This window comes from Tachypleus tridentatus, chromosome 8, assembly GCF_004210375.1.
Source record: "Tachypleus tridentatus isolate NWPU-2018 chromosome 8, ASM421037v1, whole genome shotgun sequence".
Taxonomy (NCBI): Eukaryota; Metazoa; Arthropoda; class Merostomata; order Xiphosura; family Limulidae; genus Tachypleus; species Tachypleus tridentatus.
Window position 1 is genome coordinate 3,446,644 of NC_134832.1, and position 12,869 is coordinate 3,459,512.

Genomic DNA, 12,869 nt, shown 5'->3' on the forward strand with positions numbered 1-12,869 from the left:
GTACTTATGTCTGCTGCTGAACTTTGAAGTAATGGTATAGTATTGGTCCACAAAGGGAGAGTCATGTGTCATGTGATGGTACTGCTTTCCTATTGGTGGAGAGATGATACATGACAAACAAGTTGAAATCTTTGATTTCAATAGGAAGGTGCAGAAGGCTTGTCTTGTTCATTGTAAAAAATAATTGCTTATAGAGGGCAGCACAAAATGAGAAAAGCAAAACTTGTGGAGGAAATTACCTACTGGAAATACATTTTCAGTATAGGAAAATTATAACTTTTGGAAACAACAAAGGTTTTTTAATAGATATTTAAGTTATTTAAACAAAGTTGGATGGTTCTTAATCTGACAGTTTGTTGTGGCATGATAATGGTAAGAAATATCTTCCTTTCAGACAACTAAGTCTTCTTTCTTTTAGTAGACATAGATCATAAGTGTTAGATTTCCAAACTACCAGCTATCCTAAAATTTTTAGTTATTTCCTGACCTTGGTTGTTCTCTTGGATGGTACACAGGAACTCTGAAAGGTTTCCTTTGTATCACACTTTTGGAACAGATGAGAAGAATACCTGTTGATTTACAAAAATTATTGAGTTTTTTTCTTGCATTATTCAATAGGCTTTGATAATCTGTTATCATTTTCTTATTATTTCATATTCTTATAATTACAAACTTTCTGCAAGCTTTTTTATATCCAGGTAGCTGGTTGGCTATGCAACTGTGAACAACAGTACTTTGAATCTTTGCACCAAATGAGAGATATGTATTTCAGAGACTGGGGAGAGTCCATCATCAAGATTCTTCTGGGCAATTTTGCACGACCCAACCATGTTTATCCCACAGTCGGGTTTCTAGACCCTCAGGTTTTCAGGTGTCTGTGCAATCAGCAAGATACTCTTCATCTTGATGTTGTTACTACTTTACTTCAGCATCAAACTACCTCTGTTTTTTGTTTTTTTGTTTCATCATCCTAAGACACTGGTAATGGACTTCCTCAGTCTGAACTGGACTAGCTGGTTGCATTTACATTCCTTGTTCTTTTGGATTTATTTTCCTAATTAAAACTTTGGCAGCTTGTGAAAATCATTTTTACTTCTTGTCATTTCCTCTTCCATCTCATTCTCGTTGTAATTCCTGGTCTGATCCAAATAGACTTCTATGTTCAGTATATGTTTTTTGTTGTTCCATTGCCCACATGGCCTCTTTTTAATAGTTCTTATTTACACTTTCATCCTCTGGCAACTTTCATCTGTGCATGATCCCCCCCCCCTTTTTTTCTTTCTCCGACCCTTACAAGTTGGGATTGTCATGTGATTCAGTTGGTCTGTTCCTCCCTGCCTTTTTCTTCTCAGATTTTATTCCAGATGTCTTTACTTAAGATCGAGCACCTTTCTTGTTTTCCAGAGTCTTGCCTTCATTTTCCAGTCAGGCATGTGTCCTACTTCACGTTTCTCTCTTTTTGTGTGTGTGTGTGTTGCTGTTTATTTCTCATTCTGCCTGTTGCCACCATTCAAACTTATTTGTGGTTGGGACTGAGTAAGCTATCTTCTATTTATAAATAAACATTTTATATGTATATTTCCCATTATCTGTCCAGTGTGATTTCTATATTTCATATTTGCACAGTGTGGCAAAGATTAAATAATAAAACGCAATATACTCATGGCCAATAACACTCGCTGTTGAGATGAGTGTGCTACTAGATTGCTAGTAAGATTTTCCTTGCAATATATCTGTTTTATTAATATGCCAGTTCTGGACTGCATAATCCATTGACATACATGCTAAAGCAGAAGAGGATAGTTGTCCAGTCCTGCTATCTCTTTGATTGAATAAACCAGGGGCAGTGTGCTTTTCAACATAGGTTTTTCATGGTCATCTATTGTACTGTCTCTGGTGTTAGCACTCCTGAAGTTTCTACTACATTTTATCTCCCTTGTTCTTCTAGTGGAATATGGGAGTCCTTATCACTTTCCAATTGCAAACCACTGAGGTGACTTACCATGGATTTACTTTCCTGAACGTGATCACTTCTATTCAGTGGAAAGTAGAGTGTTGATATTCTGCTGGTGTTGAGGGCCTGCAATCATCCAGTCATGTGCTCCATCTCCGTGCAGTCTGTTCCAGATGTTGATATTGTGGCCAGCTTCTCTGCATTTCTATCCAGAGGGTGAGGTTGCATGTATTTTTTTTGAAGTAATCCACTTCCGTGCAGTGGGACCTGGAAGTTAACATTACCCAGATAGCACAGCACAATGCAATGTTGCTAGACATATTTCCAAATACATGTGCTCCACCTACATGTGACGAGTTCTGGATATTGATGTTGCAGTCCTATCTGGAGGATGAAGTTCTTTTTTGTAGTAGATGTGTCATGTTGCAGCTCACCTCTTCAATTGGGATCCTCTTCCCTTTCCCTAATCCTACCATCACCTGGATGTTGGTTTTCAGTTTGTGGTTTTGGATTAGAGCTGGATCAGTCAGAGTAAATTCTTGCATGTTGGTTGTGATTCCTCATCCATAATCCAATTTCATAGCTTTATCTCATATTCTTTACTTCCATGGGGGGGCACTAAAGACTGATGTTGCACAGAAATGTCTAATTATTGTAAACTTAGTTTTCAATCAACACTGTGTACATTGATTGCAGATTTTATTTAGCCCAGTATTTTTAACATTGCTTTTGTAATCTATTGAATATAATTATTAAAGAGAGAAATTTCCAAGGGAACAATATCGAAACTTGTGATGTTCAATTATAAATATAAAATGTTATTTACCATTTAGTGTCATTTTAGTATCTTTTCAAGAGGTTATGTAAGAGAGTTTGTATAATATTGTATTATGTATGTCATACACCAATGTATTTTTTTAATCTTTGAATTCGTTTTCAAATTTTGAAGTGTAATGAATTTTATAAGATGTGAGTTGTAAAATTATGAAGAAAAGTTTCCAACAAGATCTTAACTTGTTAAGTTAAGGTTTATTAATGAGAGGTTGAGCTAAGTTTATTGTAACTTGATCTACCACACTCTGCACAAATCACTCATAATGATTTAATTGGACATAATATTTTATGCTTTTTTTGTGATACTAATAATTTTATTGTAAAATATTTTAAGTTAAAAAGTTCATTCATGTCTAATGTTTATTGAAAGAATTATAGATACAATATGTAGTTCATTTAGTGGAAGAATTTAATTGTTAATTAAATTCTACTTAATGTTATTTTAGTTATGCTTTGAAAGTGGTTGTTGATGTTTCTCAATTGCTTTATTTTTTAGGGATCATTTTTTTTGTTTGGACCAAATGGAAAACTTTTGTTTGGAGTATTTTATGCAGTAGGAAATATAACAGCCATATCTAGGTAGGTGTTTGACTGTGACTGGTATATTAAATTTTGTTGGAGATCTCTTATCCTAGGGCTACCAGAAAGTAATTATAATAAAAATAATGCAATTCTAAGTTTTTGAGTTATGAATTTGTCAATTGTATGTAGTTAATGCATCCAAAAGTGTGTATATAAAGTAATTTAAGATTTATTATGACAATATAAAGATTCTGTTTCAAAATTTAACTGAGAAGACTTATTTCTTAAGACAAAGTTTTTTGTTTCTGCTCTTTAGTAAGTAAATTTTAGTGTTGAAAAATTTCAACTGTGTTTGCATTTGTAAAGACTAAATAATTCAATATTTGTTATTTGTATCTGTTATTAAAAGTATTAAAAATATTCTGTCAAGAGTAAAGTAATGGTTGTGAAGTATGACAAGTGCTCCTCTATTTCTTATAAGAGCTACTAATGTTCAAAGTGAATGAGGAAGAATATCTCCAACTATTAAAAGTAATAAACTAAACATAAGTTCATAACACTTATAAATACATTCTCAAAAGTTCTTGTAAATCATTGACTTTTGGAATAAGTGAAATTTTTTCTGTAAATTGTTAAAGCAGGTAATATATGAATTCTATTATAAATAAGTTAAAAGTAAATTCTTAGGTTAGATATATTTTGAGAAGCAAGAACAATGCTCAGTAACTGGACTAGTAAATTTGTTGTGTAATATTTAGATATGTAATTTCCTAACGTAAAGGTATCAACAATACATCAGGTTTCAGAAATGTCTTCCAGAGAATAAAATGTACACATTCAGCAAAGGGAAAAAAAAGCATTTTTTGTGAACAAATAAACAGCATTCACAAATTGAGTTTGAACTTTAGTGTTTTTGGTTGTCTTGGCAGGCTTCTGTATTCTTTGAAAAACTTCAACTGTTTCTAGGATATAAGTGCATATTAGAAGCAAGATGTTTATACAGGTCAAAGACAAGCTCAAGAATAATCAAAATAATAGCTTGTCAGATCAAAGTAAGGTCTTAGTGAGGTATCCCACAATCCCAATATTACTTGTCAACAATCATTACCAGTAAGCTTTCATCTTGCAGGAACTTGAATAATTCTCTACAGTACTTTTGAAAATGTACGAGACTTCACAGAACATTTGGTCTGTGTTTAATTGTTCAAAAACTAAAGACTCAAAACTTGTTGTGGGTCTATTTGGATGGTCATAGTTCTTTAAGTTGATCCATATTCTTTTGTGTATACCAGTGCAATTTAGGTATAATGAATATTCTCACATCTTTATTATCAGAGTGTATGAATATTTTGCCTCAAAAAGGGCTATTGTATGTCTTTATATATAAAGTCTGTTAGTTTTTGATGGTAGTGTATTACCTACAAAATGCCAAACAAAGTCAAAATGTAGTTTTAATACAAGCTATTCCACCATGACTCTTTTCTGCTATGGTTGTTAACTTGGCAACTGACTTACTGATTTACATGTGAAATATAATTTTAAAATAATGTACTTAACCTTTTACTTCTAAACTTATCTTTGGCTATATAATATGTAATACTGTTAAAGATGTCTGCATGTACTAAATGTCACTTGCTTATTAATATTTAATTCTAAAAGAACTTGTAACATTATGAACCTTTCTTCAGTTTTGTCCAAGTATGAATTGCTGCTGGAGTTCACCAGAACACTACCCCAACAACAATGAAATTTGGAGTTCAGTCCCAAAATTACAAATATGTGTGTGAAGTGATGTTATCTTATTCCATCACTAGAGTGTGCCAATGTTATTCCCTTTTTTTTAAAAAAAAAAAAGTTACTCTATCATTGACTGCAAATTTTCAGGAGCACATTCCTGTGTAATATTGGTTGTGTCACATTACATAATTTCCAAAGTATGTCCCACTTTCCAGCAATGTATTGCATAACAGATATCCCTTCTAAATGAACTCAAACTTGGATATGTACTATTCATTAAGATCTTGCAACTAAAAACAAAACTTAAAATTTACATTAATAAAGATTTTTTTGGTCAATGAGTTATTTCTGTGACTTTTTAAGATTCTGTTTATCCCTTTCAGATTCAACCTAATCTAATTTGGCAGCTATTTTGGTTTTAACTCTATCAAACTCCCTAGGGTTTTGAGAGATAACAAGGGTCATTCAGAAACTTCAGTTTCTATTCACCCTGGTTAGAAAAATTAAATTTTAAAGTGGAGATGAAATATTTTGGGCTAAAAGCTGAATTTCCATTATGATACTTCCGTCCTCTCACAAGATTAGCTTTTCCCACATCATACCGCCCTCTGTATGTGAACTTTTTTATAATCCAGTACTCCTCGATTGGAATGAGAGATTCCAGTATGTCTTTCATGCAAATCATCATGCATCATCTCCACCAATAGGAGAACACTACTATCATGTGATCCATGTGACATGCTTTATGTATCATTATTGAACCATCATTTATTTTTCTCAGTGCTTAAGTTCAGAGGTCTTTCTTTTTGTTATTTGCTTCTCAAAATGGTATACCTCAATTTAATTTATTTCAAGGATTTGTTTTCCACTCTATTTTTTGATTTACCTGTGTTTTTGCTGCAAATATTTTCACTTGTTTATTTGGTCTCAAACATGAATACTGAAGCCAATGTTACCACTGTGAGTACAAGTTATTTATTTGTCTGATACCATAATTCAGGTCACAGATGTAGATGACATGTCAGGGTATTTGTTGACCTTTATTCAAAGGGAGATTGAATGTTATATGGGACAACTTTTGTCTCCTGCTATTGCCTTTCTTCTTCCTGAGCCTTTTGAATCTGACCAGGTTCATCAGGGTTTTGACCATTTTTTGCATCTCCCCACACACACACACACCCCTTCCCATTTGATGTGCCTTCCAAAATCATAGCTGAGGATTGAGGCTCTTGTTGGCTTTTTCAGATTTCATTTTTCAAGTGAGTGATGTTTACTCGTATTTCTTTTCACAAATGTTCTTCCATTTTGAATATCTCTGGCTCCCACACTTATTTCGCTTTTATTCCATCTCCTGATATTCAGATTCATGTTGGATGTTTTGTCTCCCCCATTCTCCCAGTTAGGTGACAGTATTAGTATGTTTCATCTGCTGTTGTTCTTTTGTTTGCTTGTTATTTTTTATTTTTTTGTATCTTTTGGACCCACTGTCAATTTGGCTTTAGATCAATACTCTTTTACATCATATGGAGGCAGTCTATATCTGGACCAATAACTGTTGGGGTAAGTTTTATCTATTTGTAGGGGGAAGGTTCATGAATCTCCTGTTCATCTAACAAGTGCTCAATATTCCCTCTTGTCATTGTTTTACCTTGATGATTCTTTTGAACTGGGCCCGGCATGGCCAAGTGTGTTAAGGCATGCGACTTGTAATCCGAGGGTCGCAGGTTCGCATCCCTGTTGCGCCAAACATGCTTGCCCTTTCAGCCATGGGGGCATTATAATATGACGGTCAATCCCACTATTCATTGGTAGAAGAGTAGCCCAAGAGTTGGCAGTGGGTGGTGATGACAAGCTGCCTTCCCTCTAGTCTTACACTGCTAAATTAGGGATGGCTAGCACAGATAGCCCTCGAGCCTGCGAAATTAAAAAAAAACATCTTTTGAACTGTTTCCAATCTGAAACTCTTCAAAGGAACCATGAAGAGTTTTCTGGGGAAGCCCTCTCCCCCCTCATTTCACTTTGGCCCATCTGTTGTGTTTAGCTCTGGCACAAGAAATGTGATTTATTTACTGTTGGAACCTTTTAAGATTGATTTTTATATTGTCACAGACCTATTTCCATATCTATGGGACCTTGAGATGCCCCCATTTCTTTAAATGTTACTGGTTTAACACAATTTTAGAACCTTTGGCCTTGAGGGTAATTTCAGTCCAACAACACTTATTGTCATGGACCTCACTACTGGCTTCCATGTCTGTGAAACCTTTGGGTGGCCCCATTTTTTTAGATGCTTCAGGTGTGATACAATCCTGGAGTATTTCAAGCTGAATGATTCTTTGTTCTAACGAGTCTACCTTTTCTCATCTGAGGGATTTTTTTGCTCCAGTCATAGCAGAGCATGGCACCGTTTTTTTTTGTTTTTTTGTCGTTTTTTTCCTGACCGACCCTCCCCTTCTCAGCCCTTGTCTGTTCCTCCTAATTGTGATGCCATTTATTTGTTGTTCTCCTTAATGCCATTTGATACACCAACAGTGGCTCCAGTGACAACCCAGTAGGTTCATGTCTGGTGGAATCTTGTCTAGTGACCTTCATTAATAAGTGGAGCCCTTTCATCTCTGATGTTTGGATTCACTGATTTTTGTCAGAGAAATTCATCATACTTTATCTTACACTTCCTTTTTTGTCTTGTGTATCTGTTTCCTTTTGTTTTGAAGATCCTGGTTGTTGAGGAATCCAATCCTAATATATCACTTTGGCCTTGAATTCCTGTAGATGGAATACACTGGTGTGGCCTCCTCGGGTCTGTTGGCTGGTTCTCCAGGGCTATGGTCAACAGAGTGCCAATTTTGAATGTTTTTAATGGATGTTGTGGACTTTTTGTCTGATGCTTGTATGCAAGTATAGTCTCCACAAAACCCTGGCTTTGCTGCAGAACCTTCTGTTTTTGGCTCTGTAGTGAATACAATCATAGGGCTCCATGGGGAGTTAGATGAATGGGCACTGAATTTTTCTCTTTACTTATGGATTTTCCTTTGTATGAATATGTTATTGTTAGAGTTAAACAACCCTTGATAGGTAAGAGACCACACTTTGAAGGCTCCCATATTGAGTCTCAAGCTTACAGTTGATACTAACCTTTCTCATTTTACATGCTCTATCTAAAAAGTTCCTTTCTTAGGTACCCTTTTTCATTCAGATGGGATTGGAATGACTTGCTTGCAATATCAAAGTCCATCAGAAAACCATGATGTGAAGACATTCTGATTTTGATGTTTCGATCAGAACACCCTATACTCATCTTGGTGATTATACCTATTCAAATTACCCCCATGCTACTCTGAATACATTTTTAGGTGTAATTGTTGATTGGGATTTTATCAACATCTATGTGTTGGAGATGCATGCCAGTTTCTAAAGTCAAGGAGCTTTGGCCACACGACTCATCTTCACTAGAAAAGATGGAGTCCCAAGACCTACTTGCCTTCTGTTTTTGACATTTACATTGTCACCCCCATATCTTTCAAGGTGAGTTATTTTACTGTAAAATATAACCCTTGATACTGAACCTTTTCCAGTATTTTAATTGCCAGTGGTCTATTTACTCAAAGATCTCTTGTCATGGTTCTTTGTCTTGAGCTTGTTGTGGCAACAAGAACCACAGTATCAATTTGTGTGACCTGGAGCATTAAATGTGTCAACAGTGATGGCTACTTACTACCCCTCCTGTTCTTGCCCTAAGTGGATTAAGGAGAAAGAGGTACAGCTCTTGTGGATTGTGAATAAGAGGCACAGAAACTGTTGTCTCCAATGCCACCCAAAACATATGCTGCTGCCCTCTGTTCCATATCCTTGGTTGTTGTGCTGACTAATCTTCCATACCTCTTTCAGTGTCAGGAGTCTATTGCCCTCTGTGAAAGGTGTGGACTAATCAGCATCCTCTCATATCCTTGTCACTACCATTGTATTTGGTTGCTGCTCTTGTGTTTCTCCATCAGTCCTGTGGTGTAAAACCATTATGCAGTTGCATCTTCAGTCATTAGACTAACCATCTTCTTAAAGAGGTCTGCTCACTAGACTTCAGGCAGATTCATAGAGGTAGACAGAACTTTTTCTTCTAAGGTACCTGTCATCATCCTCTCCTAAGCAAAAATGGCCACACTGATACAGTGGAACTGTCGAGGATTTTGTTCTAACTTACATGACATTAAGGTTCTCATTGATTCATACCATCCAATTTCTCTCCTTGCAGGAAACTTTCCTTTTTTTCTGCTGATGATGTCACCCTTCAGCAGTTTTCCATTTAGAGGAAAGACAGGTTGTATAATGGTCGAACACATGGTGGTATGGTGTTACTGTTTGTCCAGCATGTGCCCTGCACATTTGTCTATACCCACTCCAGTAGAGGCTGTAGCAGTTTGTCTCTCTTTGTATTGTACCACTATTTGTTCCATCTATCTGAGAGATTTATGATTAGTTGGACATAGCTCTCCTTTTAGATCATTTGCCATCTCCCATTATCCTCTTGAGAGATTTTAGTAGATATAGTCCCCTCTGAGGCAGTTTTGACACTTAAGGGTGGGGTTGGTCTGTGGAACATAAGCTCTCACAATGTAACCTCTCTTTATTCAGTGCTAGTTCCTTTACATACTCCCTTGGTGTGGACTCCTGTACATGGTGAGGAGGATCTCCCACAAAAGGTTCTGTTCTTTCAATTTACCTCCTCTGGGATCTAAACATCCACCCAAGTGTTTGCCATGCATGGTGATCCATAAAGGGGAGGAGAGGATCCTGGTGGTTGAGGAATCCAAATCTAACACATCACTTTGGCCTTGAATTCCTGTAGATGGGCAGCCTTGGGGTGGCCCCTTAGTGTTAATTACCTGGTCCACTGGGGCTAGGGTCAACCAAGTATCAGTGGGTGTTCTCAACAGGTGTTGTGGACATATTACCTGTTGCTGGTGTTTGGGTATAGTGCTCACAAAATCCTGTCATTGCTGCAGTGTCCTTGTTTGGCATTGTAGTGCATCCCCTAGTAGGGCTCCATGGTGGGTGGGGTCAATGGGCACAGAAACATTCTTCTTTTTTTATTATGGATCCTCCAAATAAAAACTTAAGTAAAATAGTGAAAAAACAGTCCACAGTTAAATGGACCATGTCTTGAAGATTGTAAGCAGCAATCTTCAGCATCTGTAACACCTGTACCTCATTTTCTTACATTACATTCTTTTTCAGACAAACCTTTAGGGCAAAGGTCCTCCTTTGTTATTCAGAATGGACTAGAGGGACTTGCTGGCTCTCCAAAGTCGGTCAAAAAGCTTTTATTCTGGTGACACATTTGTAGAAACATCCACATCTAAACATAGTGAACTCCTCTTACATTCAAAGGCAATTGGGGATGTACTTATTGAGGTTATGCCTCATCCTACTTTGAATTCATCATGGGGAGTTATTGTTGAGAGAGATTTGAAGATCTCAGAGTCGGAGATTCTCACTGGTTTCTCCACCCAAGGAGTTTCTGCAGTGAGGCATATATCTCCCCTGCAAAACTTGTGCAGTTGGATGAATTGGGTCCATCCTTGCATAACATTGCTGTATCCACTGGTCAGCCCATCCCACTATTGCTTATTACAATTCTCAAATGTGATCTTTCTTTCTTTAACTAATCTGAGAAAAGCAGACACTCCTGATTCGAAGTACCATCTGTTATTTGCTGAACATTTTTCGAACCATTTTTCCATTCCTATTTATATGGATGGTTCAAAATCAGATGACTCTCTAAGCTCTGCCATGGTTTGTTGTGGTTCAATGGTTGCACACAGAATCTCCTCTACAGTTTGTGTTCATTGCTGAACTGTGTGACACTTCTGTTGTTCTGGATCACAGAAGCTAAGTACTCAAATTGCACTATTTATACTAACTCTCTTAGTTCTGTACTAGCCTGGAATTGCTTCATGTTAGTTCTCATCCTGTTTTCACCAATATTCAAAACTGACTGGCTCATTTCTCTTTAACATCTACTTCAATCCAGTTTTTCTGCAAACCAGGCCATATTGTTATTCATGAGAACAAGCTTGATGACACTGCAGCTAAATCTGTCTGCTCTGGCACTCTTGATGCTGTGGCTGTTTGGTACGTGGACCATGGTTGGCAGTCGACTTGGAGTGAGCAACGTGAAAACAAGCTCTTCCAAATAAAACCCTTTATTGAACTTTGTCTGTCTAGCTTCCATAAGGATCTGAAACAGGAAGTTGTCCTAACTAGACTACACATTGGTCACAGTTTTTTATCTCATCATTTTCTCTTGTCTGGGACTGATGCACCAATGTGTTGTCTGTGTGACTTTCGGGTCATAGTAAGCCACATTTTACTGTATTACCATCATTACCATTTTCAACAATGGCACCGTTTTAAACACGCTTTGTCCCAAGGTTTATCCATAATGTTAGTGTCATTGGTGATGGTGACTCTGTCCATTTTGCAAATGTTTTTTGTGTTTTAAAGGCTAGTAGTCTCTATAATGCTATTTAAGTTTTTTTAATTTATAAATTAGACCTTTTTTTAATGTGATTTCCTTTTAAGAATTAAAGTGCAACTAGTTAGATTTGAAATTAGAAAATGGCCATTACATCAAATAACATGAAACCAGGACAGAAAGGACAACTTCAGGTGACTAATGCTGATGTTTGAACTTACCTGTGAATCATCCTGGTGAGTTTTGATAATTAAAAATATGCTACAGAAAGTCCTTTACAACTTGTATTTCTGTAGTTTTTCTCTTACTGCTGTAAACTGGATTTAATGCTATTTGTTTTTAATTCAAAAATTAAACTTTGTTTTGTTTTACCTTGATTCCTTTTTATAAATTTTAATAATTTTACTTTGAATTTAACTTTTTACCAGATGTTTTGGTGCAAAGTTGCTTTGTGCCATAAAATGCCAAACCAACCAACCTTGCATTATCTTGGTGTCACCTGACCCACTTGCCATGGTGGAAATTGGACCAAGCCAATTGGCCATCTTTCACTACTTTTGTAACTCGATCTTATCATTGTCTGTCATCTGTAGATGACTGGATGGAAGAAGTGACTGACTATATTATCCAGGCAGCTGGTCATTCTATTTCTAAAACATTGATACATTTTTCATGGTATCCTCGTTCATGGTGGATTCCTCCCTGCCAAGAGGCATGAAAAGCTATCAACAAGCCTGGGATACCTTCAGACAGTCTTTCTTTCTAAATACATAGCTACTCAGTAGATTTGTGGTAGAACTGAAGATTGCTCTTCCTCAGTCCAGCAGTACATTGATTGGATCCAAGTATATTCATTTTGAGATGCTACATCATTTATCTCTTGCCTCTCTTTCTCTTACCCAGAGAAAACCAACTTTCATGGCTAAAGTGCCAAATAATCTACCCAGACTGTGCCCTGAAGTAGCTGAAAAGAGAATCAAGGTCAGTAATGCATACAGGAATAAAACACATAAGACTTAAGGCAGAAATGTAAACTAGCTAGTTGGTTGGTGGCTTGGAAAACAACCTGTGTTGTTATTGTATAGCAGTGTAGACATTCAGGTTGGACTTTCATTCAAAGATGCTCAGAGGTGGCGAGGACTGTCATGAGTTGTCTGGTTGTTCTTCTTGGGTGTGTTGTTCTTCAATGGTCTGGGATGATTTGTCTTGCAGTTTTAGTTTGTGACTTCTGAGTGTTTATGATCTGGTTGTCTGTTTCAGTTGACGTGTCGGTAGTCGTAACTTGCATGGTCTGAGTCTGGCAAATGGTTGTAACACATGAAGTTGAACTTGGGATCTGACAGGATCTGT

General features: G+C 36.6%; 1 protein-coding gene across 1 annotated transcript in view; it reads left to right on the forward strand.

Annotated features, from left to right (window-relative positions):
• Positions 1 to 12,869, forward strand: part of LOC143258420 (vesicle transport protein SFT2A-like) — a 49,287-nt gene that overhangs the window by 17,724 nt on the left and 18,694 nt on the right. Inside the window, exon 3 of the mRNA XM_076517324.1 lies at positions 3,285 to 3,367. Coding sequence (XP_076373439.1) covers positions 3,285 to 3,367 — 83 coding nt within the window. The remainder of the gene's footprint in view (positions 1 to 3,284; positions 3,368 to 12,869) is intronic.